Source organism: Barbus barbus (genome assembly GCF_936440315.1).
Source record: "Barbus barbus genome assembly, chromosome: 40".
NCBI lineage: Eukaryota > Metazoa > Chordata > Actinopteri > Cypriniformes > Cyprinidae > Barbus > Barbus barbus.
The window spans coordinates 24,164,269-24,186,747 of NC_136718.1; the positions used below are offsets into that span (position 1 = coordinate 24,164,269).

The following is a 22,479-nucleotide window of genomic DNA, read 5'->3' on the forward strand; positions in this document are numbered from 1 at the left end:
ATAAAAACCATTTGAAAATATTAAAACTATAATAGTATCTCAGTTACAATAAAATAACACTGATTATAGTTTACTAAAAATAAAACCATAAAAATGTCTTACTTTAAATAAAATAAACATTAACTGAAATAAAATAAAAAAAATTGAAAAACTAAAATAAAAAAATTATAAAAACCATATAGATATGTATTTTAAAAACAAAAACACCACAAAATTACAAATATTTTATTTTTTTAAATGAAAACGGGAAACATAAAAATAAACACTAACCAAAAATATTAATATTAGAATATAATAGCATCTAAATGATACTTAAAAAAACAATAATTGTAGTTTACTTAAAATACAATGTAAAATACAGTGATACATGAAATAAAATAAACATTAATTAAAATAAAAAAACTATATAAACATTTAAAAAAAAATAACACTAATGACAGTTACACAACAAATTACTAAAACGTATTAACGTATTAAAAACTAATTCAAAATATAAAAATAATAAAAACACAAACAATAATAATATCAATTATCTTAATAAAATCAAAGTATCTCAATGATAAAGTAAGACTTGTGTTTATGTTGTGGTTGACATGTTTATCTGTGTAGTGTGTGTGTGTGTGTAGTAGGTATAATGCTGTTGATGTGTAGTGTGTGTGTGTGTGTGTGTGTATAATGCACACCAGTGTGTGTGTGTGTGTGTAGTGTGTGTGTAGGACTCACTTGCGTGGCGGTAGCAGTGGCGGCTGCTGTTCGCTGAGCGAGTGCTGTGTGGCCTTCAGGTAACTCTGGCGTCTGGCAGCGGTTTTGGGCGAGGGTTTGGGTGAAGGGGGTCCATCTGAGTCCTCACTGTCCTCCATGTCTCCCATGGCTTTAACATAACTGCCGCTACGCATCCGTCTGCACAGGATCTCGCCCGCACCGCTGCCTGCCTTACCCAGCGTCCCGCTCCAGTCACCCGCAGGCACCTGCCAGAACACTTACACTTACTACCCACAATGCATCTGGCTCAAAGGATGTCAAATAAAACTTCTGAAGTGTACTTTAAAATGCATGTGAGTTCTCTGTGTTAGTGCTGGTTTATATATTTTTCAAAATCTCATTTTAAAATTCAACTGATAAAATGCCATTTAAAATTACAAACAAAATATTGTTCAAATAGTATTTATATATATTAATTCAAATATTATATATCAATATATCAATTTAAATATATATATATATATTACTATTTTTATTATATATATATTTTTCTTACAAATATATGTCAATATGTGTATGTGTATGTAGGTGTGTTGGTTTTATGTGCTTATGAAAAACCACGAAACTGTTTAAAATACTATTGTTGAAATGCCATTCAAAACAACAACAAAATATTGTTTAATAATGTTTTTTTTTTGTTTTTTTTACAAAAAAAATGATTTATTTCTATAACTGTTATTGCATTTATTCTAATTATAAATAATAATAATAATTATTATTATTAACATTATACAAATATTTGGGGAAAAAAATAGTATTTGAAAAATAGTGTTCAACTATTAATTGTATATTTGAACAAATTATTATTATTATTATTATTACTGTGTATATCGAAAAAATACATTTGTTTACAAATATTTTAATGTTTAAAATCTATTATATTGCATTTATTGTTTTATTCATTTATTTATTTATTATTTATATTTATTATTTAAAATGATATATGATTAATGTGAAAAATATTTCTCAAATATTAATAACAATAAATAATAAAAAAAGGGATATAAATTGGTTATCCTCCTGAGACCCCCCCCCAAAAAAAAAGCTTTGTGAATTTAGTATTTTTTCATGTCATTACATTGTTTAGAGCATTATAATTTTTTTTTTTAAATTAACATTTTTGAAAAATTATATTTTATTCATATTTTTTTCTATGTCCTCTGTAGAGGACACTAGGACTAAGTTTTTCTAAAAATAAAATGGCATGAATAGACATCAAAAAGGCAAAAACAATGGGATTTTTTTAAAATCACCATTACATTTTCAGGTTTCAGGATTTTTTTCTATGTTATAAAATATATAACAAAATTATTTGATATATCATTTTGTTTTATGCAATATGTCTGTACAAATTTCCATAAACTGGTTTTCCCATTAAACACAGTGTATCTATACTGTATCTAATTTGCATATTAATGTGTTGCTGTTGGGACAGCATGTTGAAAAAAGAATTGTCATAATGGGAGTAATAATTGGCCAGATTTTCATAATAATATCTAATATTTCATAACAAAATAGATATATAATTTATTTTCCTATTCAATTGTTATGTCTCCCAAAATGCATAATAAACATCATTTTAGTCCTGGTGTCCTCCACAGTGGACCTGAATTAAATGATGTCCTGTTTCATAACAGGAAGTCATATTTGAATTTGAAAACCCATAACATTTTCCTGAGATGTTGCTTTATGACAAACAATCAGAAAATTATTCAGATTTAAATGACAATTACAAAATATATTCATATTTCCATAAGGATGTAAAATGTTTCAGTAAATTAAATTTAGCCATCTTTAAAGACCGAGGAGAGGGTGTGGTCATGGTCAAACTTCCAATCATTTAGTATCTCTATAAAGCCCTGAATGTGCTCTGTACAGGACATCCAGACTTACAACTGTGACATGTGAGGTCTCAGAGAAATTCACTGAAATAGAATGTCCACTACAGAGGCAAAAACTCCATAGCTGGGTCTCAGGAGGCATGATAATCAATGTTTTTGCCTATTATGAAATCTTTTATGCCTTATCCTTGTAGTGTTTGTCACAATCTCAAGAAATCGCTTCACTGTCTCTCTTCTACATAGTCTGTCTTTCTGTCAGTGTGTCTGTACCTGTAGAAAGTTGCAGGTCATCTCCTGGCCGTGGCAGGACTTGGACTTGAGCAGGGTGCGGTTGACGGTGGCGGATCCCTTCTGCAGCACCTGTCGGGCCTGAGTGAGGGTCAGGGTGGACCACGAGCCCCTCTTGACCAGCGTGTTTTCCCCCGTCTGGCCCGTGGAGGGTGGCAGGCTGACAGTGGGCTTGAGGTCTCCGCTGCTCTTGGAGGATTTGAGCGAATGCGCCGCGATGGTATTGTAGCCCTGCGGATGCGGTCTGGGAGCCGCCTGACTGTCCGACACGGCCCTGCCCAGCGTCATCATGCTGAGAGGGTTTCGATACGCCACCGCTAACGGGCCAGCGGCGGGCTGAGCCGGCGCCTCGTCCTCCAAACCGTCATCCGAGCTCCAGAAGCCTGAGAGATTGGGCCGCGGCCGGCGTTTGGTGCCTTCGGTCTTGGCACGGTCTTTGCTTTTGCTGCGGCGGGCCGCTTTAGACACGTCCCCGGCTGGGCCCGCGGTGATGCTCCCTTTGACCGCCGACACCTCCAGGGACTGGGACTTGGCGAAGAGCTTCTGGACGGACTGCACCAGGTTGCGGATGCGGCTGGGACTTTCGCTGCGCTGCTTGGAGCCGCGGCTGCGCCGGTGGAACTGCAGCGTGCTGAAGCCGTCGCGCTGCAGGGGTAGGTGGCGCTCCAGCTGATCCAGCAGGTTGGCCGGGAGCCGGTTCATCTTGGCGGCCGCCGCAGATGAGATGGTGGCCGTGCCGCTGCTGATCATGGCGGGAGCGCCCAGTCCCAGACCCAAACCCATGCCCATGGACATGGAAGATGTGAGTGTGCTGGAGCGACTGCCGGCCTGAGCCACACAAGCCTGCTGAGACATAACACACCATCATAAAATTACCAGGCAAACAGACAAATTTACTATAACAAGTGTGTTAAATATGAGTTTAATTTGTTGACTGTATTACATATATCACATGCACAGTGTTAGAGCTGTTTAACAAATATTTGTATTTTCTTATTAATTATTAAACAATACATTTTGTATTCATTATAATGATTTGCACTTATTATTTAATTATTATTATTATAATTATTATCTGTACATCACCTGCACAATATTATTAATGTTATTTCAGTTATTACAGTCATTTAGGTATTTGTATAATACATGCTCAATATTACAATTAGTTAAAATATAAATTAATTATTTTTAACAAATATTTGTATTCATCATTAATTATAATACAATTATTATTATTATTGTACTTTTATTTATTATATTATACTAAAACATTAAAAAAGCAGTAAGTAAAGTAAACATTGCAAATACATTTTTTATTTATTATGAATTGATTTATTTATGACAACAAATACACAGTTTAATTTAATTAATTAAACAATTAATTTCTTATGTAAAATTTAAATAAGTTCAATAATAATAATACATTCAAATATTTGTATTTGAACTACTTGTGATATTGTGCATATGATATTCATAAAAATTAAATTTTTTACATTTTAAAACTTAAAAAAAATATTAAACTAAATTTTTTAACTCAAAACATCTGAATTTAAATTGTGATGCATAGATGCATCAAATAATGGACAGGATGAATGATTGCATGAAACAAACCACTTTTGATGTGTATTCCATGCTATTAAATCTATTTCTATTCAAATATATATTGTTTATAATATGTTATATTATATATATATATATACACTATTGTTCAGTCTCACTGAGCCTGCACTTTTTTTTTAAAAAAGAATAAAAATAAAAATAATATTTTTATTTAGCAAGGATGCATTAAATTGATTGAAAGTGACAGTAATCACATTTATAATCTTACAAAAGATTTTTATTTCAAATAAATGCTGTTCTTTTCAACTTTCTATTTATCAAATAATTTTGAAAGATAAAATCCACAAAATATGAAGCAGCACAAGGGTTTAAACACTGATAATAGTCAGAAATGTTTCTTGAGCAGCAAAACAGTATATTAGAATGATTTCTGAAGATCATGTGACACTGAAGACTGGAGTAATGATGCTGAAAATACAGCTTTGCATCACAGGAATAAATCACATTTCATTATATTCACATAGAAAACAGCTACTTTAAATTGCAATATTTCACAATATCACTGTTCTTACTGTATTTTAATGAAATAAATGCAGTGTGGTGTCAGCACCTGTGTGTAGTCGCTCTGCTCCGGCTGGTTGGTGTAGTGGAGGCGAGGGAATGTACTGCTGTTGGTCAGCTGGTTGTTGAGGGGCAGCAGGCAGTCCGACTGGAGCGTCGTCGGGGTGGAAACAGAAAAATGATGGAGGTGAGGATCCAGAGTGGCGTAATGGTTGACGGTGGGGCTCAGGAGGAAGGCGGCATGGGGGTCCGGGGCCAAGGGACACAGGGGCTCCTGGGGGCCCGCGGTGGGGTCGCAGGTGTCGGACAGATGGCGGCTACGGTTGGCCCCTAAGCCTTTCATGGTTGCTGCACAGGGTCGACTCTAGAACATGATCCCAGATGAAGAGAGACGACGGCCCTGGAGAGCGACCCCTACAGGACAGAGAGACAAACACACAGTCAGTCTGAGTTCAAATCCAGCTGGTTACAATGGTGAAGCTACTGAAGTGCACACTGGTTACTTGTCCAGGGTAAAAAAATAAATAAATTACGCCATTTGTTTGGTGTAAATGTAATCCATTCTGAAGCAATAGTCTCATCACTGCTCTATGAGCCCTAGTGAAAAATAAATATACTTCAGTGTACTTGACATACATTTATTTCATACAAATACATTTTCATATTGATGTACTTAATAAAATGCCCTGCAATTGTATTTTTAGTATACTTAACTCACCCAAAAATTTTAATTCTGTCATAATTTACTCACCCTCAAGTAGTTCCAAACCTGTATGAATGCCTTTGTTCTGCTGGAGAATGTGGGAAACAGAGCAGTTCTGGGGCACCATTAACTTCCATTGTATTTTTTTTTTCCTACTATGGAAGTCAATGGTGCCCCAAAACAGCCTGTTTACAAACTTTCTTCAAAATATCTTCCTTTGTGTTCAGCAGAACAAAGAAATTCATACAGGTTTGGAACTACTTGAGGGTGAGTAAATGATGACACAATTTTCATTTTTGGGTGAACTATCCCTTTAAAGTCTGCTAAATTGGAACAACTAAGTTTGTACTTAATACACTTTAATTATACAGAAGTAGTTCAAAAGTACAATTAAAGATATACTTAGTATATTTGATTGTGCTAAAGTGGAACTATTGCAAGTATACTTCACTGTCAAAAACTGTCAAACATACACAACTGTTAGCCAATAATCGCAGTGGGCATTTATTTCTGAGTCTACAATCCTCCACGCCTATTCAAACAGAGTGTTCTGATGAGGGGGGTCAAAAACAGAAAATAGCATATTACTTCTAAATTATGATGTTTTTTGATGTAAAAATCTTGATAACATTATAAGTGGACCTCAGAGAACAGTACAAAATAAAAAACAAAGGCAGTTCATGACCCATTTGAATGTTTGTGTTTAAAATTCATGTAAGAAAACAGACTTAGGGGGGCGTTCACACAGAATGCGTTTCAGTTCCAAAACAGTGGACCAATCAGAAGAACCCGGAGGCAGGGCAAGCGTTTGTTTACAGTAGCAAGTTGGCATGGCAACTGTTTTAATTTGCCGGCAACATGATGGAGGAGGCATTCAGCCAAATCCACTAGAAGGCAAGTCTGCAACCTTTAACCAAAAAAGCATAATGGCTAATGCTAACGCTTCTGCTTTGGCAGTAGATGGAAAAGGAGACCGGAGGGCGTTTTTTTAATGGATGTCAATGAAGGAGAGGCTTCACTACGCTGAATAAACAGATTTTTAAGAGGAAACTAATATCGGCTATCGGCTAATCTTCAACATGTTTTACACAAAACAATACTTTTGGATTAAATTATTTTTATAAGAGAAGTCACTGACTTTTTGCGACAGAAGGGATTCAGCTTACGGCACTCCTCATTCATTCCTATGATATCCATAAACGACAATTGAGTGTTGCACAACTCTGACTGAAATTCATTGACGTCAAGGCTGTAATGTGATTGGTTATTAAGGCACACATGACCGAGTTAGCCCATACCTTTCTCCAAAATAATCTCTAAGTAATACAGACTCTCTCATCTCCCTTTAGATACAAAGACGCGTTCTGTGTGAATGACCCCTTAATATCTAAAAGTATTTTCCATCTCAAAGAAATATATCATGACTTAAGAATTTTTAGATTGTGGTTTTAGAAAAACACTGAGTAAGACTTTTTTTGCAGTGTGTTTCTTCATTATTTCAAATAGCACAGCCAATCTCGGTTTTTATAGCCCACATGCAAATTCTTCCCAATCAAACTCTCTCATGCTCACATTCAGTCTGTTTTGCAGCACAATATTCTACACATGCCCCTGAGGCTCAAGAAAGCTGTGTCTTCATCTTCTGTGAGTCGCTCTTCCCATCGACATTCATCTGGAGCTGGATATGTGAGAGTCACACACTCATCGAGAGCCGAATCACCCGAGACATTGACTCAAACGTCTCCGCCGATGGCAGGCAGCACCATTCACAAAACCTCACAAAGAGTTCTATTGGCATGCTAAACATAGCTGTTTTCATCTGTCAGTACGGCATGCCGCGCGATGAGTCACAGTGCCGTCAAAGAGCCCGAGCATCTCATTAACATTCAGCCAAGGCCATTACAAACACCTCACGTGACAGTCGTTTTGCGTGCATATGAAAGCCACCAACTGGGATCCTGAAGCCTGGTGGAAAATAAAAGAAATCATACGGCGCGAGACGTGTTTGGTGTGCGTAATAATGTGAAACTCGCGTGAGGAAAAGCCACTCCAGCGACCTTCATCGTGCCGTTTGCAGTTTGTTTAAAGGTTGGAATAAAAACTCTGTCGCCATTTACTTCCCCTTGTGCCATATGGGGTTTAAAAGACGATTCATATTCAGTATAAGTATCGATAGTGCTATTGATGACACTAGCATTTGAGCAAAATTTGAGCCGAATTAAGCTGACACTTTTGTCTTTTTAAGAGCGGCTTTACAGCTGAAATGAGGCCTAATTTTGCTTCATAATTGATTAATTCGACAGCATTAATACTGTTAAACTATCATGTAATTAGTTTAAAAAATATTTTTTGTGTTAATTGAAATAAAACAAGTCAAATTAAACACAACTAGTGGGCTACATAAAAAAATGTGAACTTAAAAAAAAAAAGAAAAGAAAATTAGAAATGTTGTTTTGGCAACTAACTTAATTAGAATTACTGAAATTAAACTGAAATTAAGCTAAATAAAATATTTATTTTTTAATTAAAATAAAACTGAAATAAAATAAAATAACTAGATGAAAATGCCAAGGCAACATTTATCATTTTTATTTAAGGTTGAGGTACTCAAATACAGTATGTAAAACTAATTAAACTAAAATGACTAAATAAAAAATAATAAACACTATATAAATATAAAAAAACAGCAAAAACAAATCAAAATGACAAACTAAATAACTAAAATTTAAGTTAAAACATATAAAAGTGAGAACATATAACTATAAAAAATAAAATAAAATACTAAGTGCTACAGTAAAACTAAATAAACTAAATTACTAAAACTTTAAAGTAAAAGCAGAAAATAATATATAATATTATATATTATTTATTTATAATTTTACTTGATACATGTCAAAATCTGGTGAAACATGAATCATTTAGGGGCTCAAAAATATTTTATATTAGGCCTCAGTATTTATTTTTAATAGTCTCAAACTGATTACATACATTAATGTTAGATAAAATCATTAAATACACAAAAAGTGGCTTTAGAAGTCAATATATATATTTATTTAAAGTTATTTAACATAAATCTATTACTTTTTTATGATATTTTAACATTTTAAGATATTTCTCAATTAACTGTATTAAATGATCACCTATAATCTAAATATTTATTTATTAACTTGATTGTTAATTCTTTAATTATTAGTAATGTAAATAATTAATATATACTAATTAAGTATATATATATTATGTATATAGAATAAAATAATTAGAGTTAATTATTTACATTATTTATAAAATAGACATTATTTATTAACTAAACTTTATTATGCATATTAAAAGTCTGGTTATGTGACATATGTGAAAACAAAATGATCATCTATAATGAAAATGTAATAAATACGTAAAAAAAAAAAAAAAGTATATATATTTTGACTAAAGCCAAAAAATATATATGAAAGTTTTGCATCATGAAACCAAAAGAGCAAAATAAACCGAATGCTAATCATCTTTGGAAAGTGCTTCATCTAAATTCATTCTGTCGGTTTTACCTCTAAAAGCCTCACAACACTGAAGCCCAAAGCTGAATTTAAAGCAGGGCATGCGGCAGCGGGACAGATCACAGTGTGATTACTGACCCAGTACTCATCTCTGTCCTCCACCACAACACAACCAGCACACTATCACAATGTTTCTGCATTATTCAGTCTGTATTACACACAGAACGCACATTTACTGCATGCATACATTAGACGAACTGCTAGTTTGTAGCAAACAACAAAGCATACTACATCTGTTTAACAATGTAATGCTATTGACTTGACCATCCATCCAATTTCATAAAGAAACTGAAAAATAATTATTCCTGAGACTATAACCTGATTTTGCCTGCTGAATAAATCATGGAAACTAGTGTGTGTACAAGTGCACAATGCAGCATACTAGCATTTGAAATACATTTGAAATACAAATACATTTCACTCTTTCAAACGCCCTCCAAAATATACATACAGTGCCCTCCTAAACTATTGGAACAGTAAAGACAAAATTGCTCTGTTGGCTGTGGAGTCAAGACATTTACAAATATGATTAAAAGATGAATATGAGACAAAACTACAGAATGTCACATTTTATTATTGGGTGATTCAACACATAGATGTTTTACCAGCTAAGAAGTTCAGCACTTTTAGAGTTTCATCCCTCTCTCTGATGTGAGCATAAGTATTGGAGCAGTTGCCTCACAGGTCTTTCTAAGTGATCAGCTGTGTCCTGTTGCATTAATTCTTCAGATATTAAAAGCAGCGAATGTGTCGTATCAGTTATATCCATTACTTCTGTATTCTGAATCTTGCATTCGATGATGACACACACAAACCAGGATGAAGACGAGGGAGCTGACTTTGAGAGAAAAGCAAGCAATTTGGATGCTAAAAGAAAAGAGGAAGTCAATTAGAGCTCTAGCAAAAACAAAGGGCATGAAGAAATCAAGAGTTTGGAAACCACCAGCGACACCAGAAACTAACAACGACCTGATCGGTTGAGAAAACAACAGTAGTTGATGACAGACAAATCATAAAATCTGTGGAAATGAATCCTAAAAGACGTGTTTGTAAAATCACCAACAACTTCCAGAAAGCTGGGGTGATGCTCTGACAATCTACTGTCCTCAGGAGACTTTGACACAGAATTACAGATGCTACACAGCAAGATGCAAACCTCTGACCAGCACCAAAAATAGAAAGGCAAGATTAGAGTTTGCAAAAAAGCAAAAAGGTGAGCCAGAAGAGTTTTGGAACTGTGTTTATGGACCGATGAGACTAAGATGAACCTTTATCTAAGTGATGGGAAAGCAAAAATGTGGAGAAAAAAAGGGAACTGCAAATGATCCCAAGCATACAGCCTCATCTGTAAAGCATGGTGGAGGTGGTGTCATGGCATGGGCATGCATGGCTGTCTCTGGAACAGGCCCTCTCAACTTTACTGATGACTTAATGTATGATGACAGCAGCAGAATGAATTTGGAAGGGTACAAAACCATCTTGCCTACCAATATTCAAGAAAATGCCACCAGATTCATTGGGAAGTGCTTCATATTGCATCAGGACAATGACCCAAAACACCCTCCCAGTTCAGTCAAGGAATTTATAAGAGCAAAGAAATGGAAAGTCTCAGATTGCCCAAGACCATCTCCAGATTTAAATCTGATTGAATATGAATTTCACCAGCTGGAGAGGAGAGTAAAGGAAGAAACTCCCCAAAACAAGCTACAATTGGAACTGGCTGCATTAAAGGCTGGGAAAAGTATTTCAAAGGATGAGAGCAAGAGTCTGGTGATGTCTATGGGTCACAGACTCACTGCTGTGATTGTGTGCAAGAGATCTGCAACTAAATAATAGTTTTTAATCTTTTATATCTGACTTATGTTCAACTGTCCCAATACTTATGCTCACATCAATGAGTGGGATGGACTCTAAAAGTGCTGTTCTTTTTATTTGGTAAAACATGTATATGTTTATGTATGTATAAAACTCTCTCTCTCGCTTTATATATATATATATAACTAATAAAAACTATATAGACCGAAAATGACAAAAACAAAAAAAAATAATTAAAAAAATGACAGCTATACCTAAAATTACAATGAAAACAGAAAATATAAAAATAAGAACTAATTCAAAATAATAATTAAAAACTATATAGACATTTGTTTTAAAAAACAAAAACGAATAAAAATGACAAAAACAACAAAATTACAAAATCTTTCAAATTAAAACAGAAAATAGAAAAGTAAATAATAAAAAAAAAAAATATATATATATACACATTTAAAAAAACCCTACAACTAGCCTAATAAAAATGACAAAAACATACAACAAAATTTCTAAAACTTTAACTAAAATTCAAATTAAAGCTGCAGTCCGTAACTTTTTTTGGTTAAAAATGATCCAAAATCAATATTTGAGCAAGTACATAACCAGCCAGTGTTCAAAACTATCGCCTTACTTTAGCCCGATTCACAACGGTTAGCTTATAATGTTTTCTAATTTGAGTGGTACGGGTAGGTTTTTGTGGGAAATTTGAGCAAGGCACTGCATCATTACGTCACACGTCTGTAAACATAAAGAAGTTGTCCCGGCTACTAGACTATATCGCATGTGAGGAGCAGATCGTTTGCAGACTTTTCTCACAGCAGTTAGAATAATTAAATGTATCATTTTGATGGCCGATTGTAATCCAGAAAGGATTATGTGTTTGTGAAACACGTGAATTAAATTAAATTATATTCTAGTTTTAAATGTGCTTCTGATTACAGATCACACAAGATTTGTATTTTAAAGAAAACCAGTTCGAAGGGAGCATAGTTTGCTTTTCTTATGAAATTCGAATGGTATGACAATTAGATTACACAGTACAGAAATGGAAATCTACACGCTAATACACACTATACTCATAGTCACGCAATGCTGATGCTGTTAACATTAATAATTTGAGAATAAAGTACAACAATAATAAAAATTTTCACGGTTTGATGTGATATGAGCTAACCGATCATTAGATTTAATCACCATTAGTAGCGCGATTTATTGTAATGTTTTTTTTTTTTTTCTCAGTTGGTCAAACAAGTGTGGCAGACTTGTTACTTATTTGTTCAGATGACAATATATGGTGAAAATTCTTATTTGGGGTCACATATCCCAAGACGTAGGCTAGAATCTGTGATTGCGAAGTACAGTAAACATCCACACCGGTGCGGTGACTGACAGCTACCCATTCACCTCAAAACCAGTGTGCCTTATTCATGCACACTGGAGCCGTGCCGGAGCACAAATCCATGCATGGAAGATAATTCCGCAAATAACTGCAATTCCAGGTTTTCAAACAGAGATGGCGACAAAGAGGCTAAACTTACGGACTGCAGCTTTAAAACAGAAAATGTAAAAATAATAATATAATATTACTAAATAAATAAAAAAAGTAATAAAAATGACAACAAATAAACAAAATTATTAACTTTAAATTGATAAAAACTGAAAATATTAATCAAAATATTAATAAAAACTATAATATACTAAAACAAAACTGTCAGTCATCTGTGTTAACCAGTCAAAATATAATCCTTTAGCCCAGTCACATAACCACTCCCCCTCCAGCCAATCAAGCTACGCCCCTCCACCTCTGCCCCACCCCCTGCACGCAGATGACGGATGAATCTGACAGTCCTCACGAATCCCTGAGAAATCGCTCATTAAATGGTCTGACCGTGGCGGGAAGTGAATGATGGAGCATCTGCGGCCGGTTCTGTCCTTTGGAGACGATTAAAGCCTTGCGTGAACCTGTCAGCTTCAGAAAGTCATTAACGGCCCTTTGATGGATCCATGGGCTGCGTTTAACAAACTGAACCTGGGAAATGATAGAGGTTAGGAACAGCACTGTGAGATAACAACTGAGACTCCTCAGCTTATTCTAATGAGGAAGAGCAGAGTCTGTTTCCAGATCAGTACTTATCATTAGCATAAGCGGATGAGGAGAGCACGGATGAAAGTGCGATGAACGATGAACTGAGATAATTTCCTTCGGTGATACCGACCCAGAGCTCACGGGTCCTGACCAGACGCTGTGTGATTAAAGCTAAACTTCTTTCTTCTGCTTTCATATTTCAGTTATAATCTTAATTTTGTGTTGGTGAAGGTATAGGTTTTTCATTAGACAGACTATTGTGCTTTGATAAAATAAAAATTAAATTTACATTAAATTAATTTATAATTGAACATAAAAAATTATAATTATAAAATAAAATTGTATAATTGTATAATATTATATTATGTAAATATTCATTAAAAATCATAATTTATCATTAATATTTACAGATTACAGATTATTGTATAAATTAAATAACCAAATATAATTTATTACTAAATTTATAGTTTTTCTAAATGTATAATTTATATTTATACTTGATATTTATAAATTATATAATTATATATATATGTGTGTGTGTGTGTATAAATTTATATGTTTTCTAAATGTATAATTTATATCACTTGATATTTATACATTATCAATTAATATTATTATATAATTAAGTTTATTAATAATATATTAATAAAATTAATATTAATATAGTTAATATTCTTAATTATATTATTTAATTATATATTTTATATGTATATTTACACACAAAACAAAAAATATATATTTTATAGAAAATATTGTTCATTATTAAAAATATTTTTATATATTATATAATTACAAAATTGTATTATATATTATGCTATACAATTAATATGTTTTAAATATATAATATGTATTAATTAACTTAATATTTATTTAATATAAAATAATCAAATTTAAAAACGTCATTCAATTCTTGTTCAAATATTAATAATATATTTTTAACAAATATAATTTATAGCATATATTTCAATATCAGTGTCGTCCCTGTGCTGCGTAAAGTCTCTTTTTGTGTAGCAAACAATAAAAAGCAAATAAAAGCAAGCAAGTAATGATGTAAATGATGACTTTGGTAGTTTTTTCCTTCCTGACGTCGCACCAGGACTCTAAATCGCTGTGATTTTCCTCTCAGGATGGCAGCGCACATGAAGCGCTGGAGTCGTATTGAAGTTCATTAGGAAATAAATGAGCTTCCTGCGCTCTGTTGAGGCATCAAACGCATCTGTTCTGGATCTGAATGCTGCACAAATGACTTCCGTCACTCGACAGCAGCCGCGTCTGAAGCCTCTGTTCCTCGCTGATTGCTCTGATTGCTGAAGGACTGAATTACAGGGCCTTTATTAAAATGTGCCTGACAGCAAATCTTACACACATTCAGAGCTCGAAACGACTCCTGCAGCTGTTTGCTAAGACAAGCATCACATTGTGCATCGTTTCTGACCTGTATGAAGGTCAGCTGCAGCCTCCAGAGCATCTCTGTGTATCCCAATGCTAACGATTTACTGCTGTATAGATTGTAAAAGACACTAATATATACAACTGTAGTTGAAAACAATGACTAAATACTGGATACTGGTTAACATTCACCAATAACCCACCTAGGTGACAAAAACTAAAATAAAAGTCATTATTTGATTAATTAAAAATTATCAATATGATTGTGATTACTGGATAAGTAAGTAAGTATTTATTTATTTAATATTTCAATTCAGATTGACTAAAGAATCATTCAGGGCGATTTGTGAGCAAAAACACTTATAAATAAATATATAATAAATTTTATAAATATTTATATTACAAATATTATGATATTTAACATATATAAATATTATTATATAACAGAAAATAAATACAAATAACACTAAATTGTTCAAAAGTTTAGAGCTGGTAAGATTTTTTTTTTTACTCTTTGGAAAGAAGACTCTTCTGCTCACCAAGGCTGCATTTATTTGACTAAAAATACAGTAAAATTTGTGAAATGTTATTACAACTCAAAATAGCTGGTTTCTATTGTAACATACTGTCAATGATCATTTATTTATGTGATCAAATCTGAATTTTCAGCATCATTACTCCACTAGCGTAGCCAGAAATGTTTAAGTGGGTGGGCCTACTTAAAACTGGGTGGGCCAAGTGTGTAGCATAACTGCATGTCAAATTGCCAACAAAAAATACAGCACCAAGTTTCATTGCACAGTACTTCTAAAGCAAGCATCAACATTAGTGATTTGTTATGTTCATTTCAAAATGTACTAATAGGACATTATTCAAATTAAAAGTTGTATCTGTTAACATTTGCCTGAGCTAAGGTTAACAAAGATGCATAAACACGGTAAAAAATATATTGCTAATCTTAGTTGATGCATTAACTAACGTTAACTAAAGGGAGTTTATTAAAAAGCATTACTTCTGTGTGAAACAACGGGGCTTCACTGATGATTTCCTAATCAAGCGTCTCTGTCAGTTCACGCACATCGAGGACCGCAGAAATGTGCGCAGCTCCATTACACAGTTTGTTGAGGCGACCAGGATCTAGCACAACGATTATGTGTTTCTGTCCACAAAGGACGCATCTGTTTAGCGGATCAAACACTGTGCCTATGCTAATATGATGTTTCAAACACACTTGGTTCAGAATTTCAGAAGTTCAATACCATAATTAATATCTAACAGAAGAGCTGGTGTGCATGTATTGCACTCTCCAATCAGATTTCAGACCGGAATCAGTTCATTTTCTGAGCTATGTAACAGGATGAGACTCTTCAGGAGCGTGTCTGTGAATCTCTCTGGACTCACCGTGACCCACTCTCAAGCACTTAACGCAAGTAATCAGTGTCATGAACTGAGCGCAACCTCCCGGCTACACGACAGCGAGCGCTGCGCTCATTCATCACGCTTCATACCAGCTTGCAAACGCTTCCTGTGGAGGGAAAGGAAGAGTGAAGGACGGGAGGAGAAGACCCACAAGACACGCGGCTCCTTTACATAAACTCACATTTAACATAATGCTTTTACGGTAACACTTTACAATAAGGTGCCATTTGTTAACATTAGTCAATTAACATGAACAAACAATGAAATCTACATTTGTCACACTCTTTATTAATCTTTGTTAATGTTAGTTAATAAAAATACAGTTGTTCATGGTTAGTTCCTGTTAGTTGACAGTGCATTAACTAATGTTAACAAACACAGCTTGTGATTTTAATAATGCATTAGTAAATGCTGAAATTACCATTAACTAAGTTTAATAAATGCTGTAGAAGTATTGTTCATAATTAGTTCATGTTAACTAATGAACCTTATTGTAAAGTGTTACCGCTTTTATTGACACAGACCAAAGCACATGGTAATAGGAATCACTTGTTGCATTAATCATCTGTAAGTCACTTCGGATAAAAGCGTTCGCTAAATCATTTGCTAAATAATAATTTTCTTGCTCTTTTATACATCATAGTTTGATAGACATACTCTAATATCTATGAATTTAGAGCTCATTCCTTTCATAGAACTAAACCAAAAAAAATCTAATGTTTTATAAGCGCCACTATATCGACATCACAACCGTGAGCTCATTAACATATGACCTCTAAATATACATATTAATTTTTAATCAGTACTGAGCAATTTGGTTAGCCAATCACAGCAGAGCTCCTATAGAAGTTTCTGGTTATTTTAAAAAATGGTTCAATATATTTACGAAAATCAAATAAATCCAGCCTTAGTGAGCAAAAGCGACTTACTTTCAAGAGGATAACTAAATACTTCTGATAGTGTATAGAATTAAATTATAAAAGTGTTTCTCTAGAATAAAATCACTTGAAGATTAATTCAGGATACTGCACACAGGAGACGTTGTCAGAGCACGTGCTGTAAAAGCAAACACTGCGTCTGACTGACTGTGCCGGGTCACATCGGCCGCTCTCTGAGGGTGTTTGTTTGCCGTCACAGGGTCAGACGTTCCCTCTCTCTGTTTCTCTCAGAGCTTCACGGACCATCGCTGACATAACGACCAACCCCCGTGAGATCAAACCACAAAAAAACCTTCATCCACGTGCCCCACATGTCCGCAGCAGAGAAACAGAGATGTCACACATCGCTGTGAGGCTGATGACTCAGGATCTGTGTGCGGTTTGGCGCTGGACGTGTGAAAGTGTGAGAAATGGCTGCTTTCAGAGTGTGAGAGTTACACTAAGAAAACACTAGTTTCTCATCTTCTCTGTTTGCAGAACACGTTTCAATGCCGATGGAGGTGCAGCCTAACATTGATTCCTTTCAGTGCTTTAACTACTCAGGGGAAGAGCTGGGCGATATATATATCTATACAATATATTTTAACATCAAATATACCTCAAAAAACCCCTACTTGCTCTGAGAAGTTAAATATAACTTTGCAATATTAAATACAATAATTATTCAATACAATATTTTTATTTACAGTTTATAAGTACATATATAAAGATTTTCATAACATTCAATTTTAAATATATAATTAGCAAATATTATTTTATATTTTGAAATTGTAGGCCTATTATTTATTATTTTCACCAATTTTATTATTTATTGATTATTTTCACCAATTCTCATTTATATGGAGAATTGGTGGAGATCCCTTACGTTAACCAAATGTTGTTGAATTTCCAAAACAACAAACTATAGTATATTGTGATACAAATGAATTGTTGAAAATAAAATAAAATACAAAAACATATGAAGATACTTTTGAATAGTTGTCAATAATCAAAATAAAAACCATGAACTAAAACATTTTGATTAGCTGTCAATATAGTCAAAATAAATAAATAAATACAATAAAAAACCCAAATAAATAGAAACTTTGAATGGCTATCAATAGTCAAAAGACAAAATAAAAACTTTGAACAAACACTTCTGACCAGGACTGCTGCTGGCCAAATGGGTGCCCTAAGCAGGATTGTATTGTTGTGCCCCCTCCTTCAAATAGACCAATTTTTTTGGAGCAACTGGGATGGTGCCCTAAGCAGACTGCGTACTCTGCGTATAGGGAGCGGCGGTACTGTTTCTGACTAGCTGTCAATAGTCAAAATAAAAAATTAAATAAACAAAAAAACCCCCAAATAAACAGATTTGAATAGCTGTCGATAGTTTAAAACATATTTTCCTTTTCTATTTTACAAAAAAATAAAATAAGAAATTGGCGGGACGCTGATCTCTGATGTAAACCCTTTTTCTCAAGTTTCAAGGAAGACAAACAATTATATTGTGAAATACACAGTAAGAGTGATCTAAAATTACTCAGATAATATATAATGGTCTGCCGACCCTTAGCAACTTGTCATCCTTTAAATTTAAAATTTAAAAATTTAAATTTATTCATTTAGCTGATGCTTTTATCCAAAGCGACTTACAATTGCTATATATGTCAGAGGTCGCACGCCTCTGGAGCAACTAGGGGTTAAGTGTCTTGCTCAGGGACACATTGGTGTCTCACAGTGGATTCGAACCCGGGTCTCTCACACCAAAGGCATGTGTTTTATCCACTGCGCCATCACTTTATATTCTTCAAGCTAAAAAAACTATGAGGATCTTTTTTGTGACGACCTGCAGAACTCAATGTTCCCAAACACCTTTAAAAACCTCAAGAGCCTTGATTGCATAATCCTCTGATATCTTTTTCTCCTTGCTAATCTCAGAAATATGTGATATTAAATAATTATATTCTTCCGCTGATCATATAAGAGCTCTCCGACACACTTCATCCTGTCACAGTCCTCGATTTCAGCCCACGAGCGGAAGCAGAGGACCAGAGGCGTCCAAACTGTCATGTCATATCCTGTCCTTTGAAGTCTCCAAGTGTTCTGCATCTTTGTGGATGATAATTATGATTTTGAAGGGGAGGAGAGCGAGTTTAAGCAGATTGCATTTTTAATTATCTATCCTGCAGTGGTGCTAATGGCAGGAGTGTTGAGATGTGTGTTATAAATGGATCGACATCAATTTCTTTGTATTGTGGCTGCCGTACTTCACTCATTGCTTTACCACGGTAAAACCACCATATGCAAAGCCTATTATTTCTTGTTCATTCATGTTTATTTAGCGTTGCAACTTACATTAAAGTGCAAGTGCTGCGCTGCCACTTAAACTGATAAGTGGCTAAAGCGATCTGTCACGCCACATTTAAGAGCATCAATACGGCATTTATTGTTTGAATTTTGTGATAAATTGTACAGGTTTTGAAATCTAAGACTTTGCTTTTTGTCAGAAGTAACAAAGGACAAAGCTCTTTGTGATTACTAGATGGGAAGCACATTTAAAATAATGTATTGTGAAGGGAAAACCATGGACCTGCTAACCCTGGCTTGAAATACGAGTGATTCATAGGGTCAAAAAGAACTTGCGCTAATGGTGCTGCATCAATACTTTGGACAGCCCTAAATTCAATTACTTTTATCGGCCGATACCGATTATTGGCCCCTATTGCATATATTATTGCATCCCTAATATATACATATATATTAGGGATGCAATAATATATGCATTACCGATACCGATTATTGGCCCCTATGGACTACTGCAATATATGCAATGGGGCCAATAATCGGTATCGGCCGATAAAAGTAATTATCTGCACAAAAAAGGCGCCGGAAAACCATGTCAGACTGCAACTTGTAGGAAATAGTTTCTTGTGTTGATTTTAGAGCTATGCAGCAGCATTAGCGCGAGTTCTATTTGACCCTATGAATCACCCGTAGTTCAAGCCAGGGTTACCAGTTTGTCTCAGTTGTTTAACTTCTTGTTAAAACAATATTTAGACATTAAGAAATTTAATGGAAATAAAAGAGTTGGTGAGTTTATATATATTATACAAATATTACTATAGTCTTATATACACAGTACTGCTCAGTTTTCAAAACTTTGACAGGACAGAGACAACATAATAGAAGGATAAACTCACACAACCTTCAAACTCATGCAGTCTCTACTGCTCCAACTCTACAGCATGATTTCATCATCCAGCTAGGTTCATCAACAATTACACCATCAAGTTCAGTCAGAAATCTCAGAGTAATCATTGGTGACCAGCTGACTTTTAAGTAGCACATTGCAAAGACAGCGCAATCATGCAGGTTTGCATTGCACAACATCAGAAAGATCAGGGCATTTCTAACGAAGCATGCTGCACAACTTCTTGTCCAGGCCCTCGTCATTTCTAGGCTGGACTACTGCAATGCTCTTCTAGCTGGACTTCTGATAGAGCTTCTTGGCACTCTGCAAGGCTAATGTTGCTAAAGCTACCATCGTCTCTGTCTATTTTCAGTGGTGCTGTCTTCATGAATGATCGTGAATAGGAATGTGGTAGTTAAAAGTTGCATATGAAAGCAATGTCGATCGCTTGAGTTTGTTGAGCTCATAATCATGAGTGGGACTTATAAAGTTTGTGATAGCACGCCATGCACCATGAGATGTTGTTATTTTTATCCCGCCGTGCTCCCGTCTGTATAATTCATAAATGAGAATTTATTATGCACAGTACAATCAGATGACTGACTTTGAAACAGAGTATGTTTTCTGTAATGATATCCGGCTTGTACTAATAGAGGAATATTTAGTTGTAAAGGCTAGCACTGCCAATGCCTGAGTGTGAGCTCTTGAAGCTCCGCCCTCTTCTCCGGGAGCAACAGCTCATTTGCATTAAAGCAACATACTCGATATCAGAGCGTTTGGGCTCATACCCTAAAAGTGGCAGTTTTAACAAGCTATAAAAAAAAATATCTGTTGGGTATTTTGAGCTAAAACTTCACATACAAACTCTGGGGATATCAGAGACTTAATTTACATCTTGTAAAAAGGAGCATAATAGATCCCCTTTAATTATTATAGAGATGATGAAAGGCAACGGTTATGTTGTTTGTAGACCATTTGGGATGATCACATCCTGAGCAAATGTTGACCAATTTTAGAATGGGAATGGGTGTGGGACACTGAGAAACATCTCAGACAAAGAGGTGTCAGAACTTAATTAACATACAGACTACAGCTGTTAGGACAGGAGCAACTTCATTTACATTAAAGGTACAATATGTAAGTTTCTGCTACTAGAGGTCGCATTTTCAAAACAATAACAAAAGGCGAAGCTTGATGACGCTATGAAGGTAGATGTTCACGGATGAGGTAATGGATTATTTTTTTATTACCTGTAACTTCCACAGTTATTTTAAACAGCAAATACAGAGAATGTGAGCAAAGAACTTACATTTTCAAAGAACATAATGACTGACTTAAATCTAGCACAAGTTTAAGCACTTGATTGATTTAGTTTAGTTTAGTTGATTTAGTTTAACTGTACTGCAGCATTTGTCTCTGTGTGTTGCCATACTTTCTACAAGTGGAAACTGGGGATATGCGGATATTACGTCATTGATAGACGACAATGACCAGGGACGAGTCATTATTTAAAATTGGAATTTCTCTGGATTTACAAATCCTTGGAAACTTTTGGGATAACATAAATACACAACTGCAAGAAATATATAACACTGTGCAAGTAGGTTTTGGATATTGTATTGCAAAAATCTTACATATTGTACCTTTAAGGATAGTAAACTGTAACTGTATAAAAGGTCTGAACTTAGGACGTTCGGGATTCATTCCGACTCTGTTGAACCCAAGGTACTACATGTACTTTGTCACTGCTGTGCTGCAATAAACATCTTCATCGAGATCTTCAACGTCCTCATCACTTTATCTTAAAGGGACCACACTCTACTACTTCCACTCACTCTTAAAAGTTTTCTTCACCCCCAGAAGACCTGAGGTCGGTGAGTGAGTGACACCTCGTTTTGACTGAATCCTACAAAAAAAAACTAAAAAACTTTGCTTTCACTTTTTCTTAATCCCTCCATGTTCTGCCTTGTACTAATCTTAACTAAAGGCCATTGCACATTTTAATCCGAAATTTTCGCACGTTGAAAAAGTAGATACGACCTCACGTTGTGTCAATCACGTTTACACACTGCCTCAGAAACTTTCACCTGTCATAAAACTATTTGGATAGGGTTCGATTTTCTGCATGTTTTGCATCCGTAGCAAGCAATTTGAAAGGTGTTTTGACAATTTAGAGCCACTGTACAAGTGAACGGCAAAATCCAGAATGGCGATTGTCAAGTTCATCCACTTCATCTCGCAGCACAAAGCACTGTGAAGGCCGGGACACACCAAGCCGACTCCTCTGTTTCAAACCTGCATTTGTGTTGAGCGATATGTAGGGGTTCTCCATCCTCTGACCTTCTTAAAGTTTAAACCCATGAAATACAGGCTTGTCGTAGCCGCCATCGGATGGATTCT

At 34.8% G+C, this 22,479-nt stretch overlaps 1 protein-coding gene across 1 annotated transcript in view; it reads right to left on the reverse strand.

Annotated features, from left to right (window-relative positions):
- The window catches only part of LOC306859901 (disks large-associated protein 4-like), a gene marked incomplete at its 5' end in the record, with an annotated part of 44,023 nt that extends 38,668 nt beyond the window's left edge, over nucleotides 1–5,355 (reverse strand). Inside the window, 3 exons of the mRNA XM_079401298.1 lie at nucleotides 724–968; nucleotides 2,874–3,737; nucleotides 5,062–5,355. Of these exons, the coding sequence (XP_079257424.1) occupies nucleotides 724–968; nucleotides 2,874–3,737; nucleotides 5,062–5,355 (1,403 nt within the window). The remainder of the gene's footprint in view (nucleotides 1–723; nucleotides 969–2,873; nucleotides 3,738–5,061) is intronic.
- Between the last annotated feature and the right edge of the window lie 17,124 nt (nucleotides 5,356–22,479).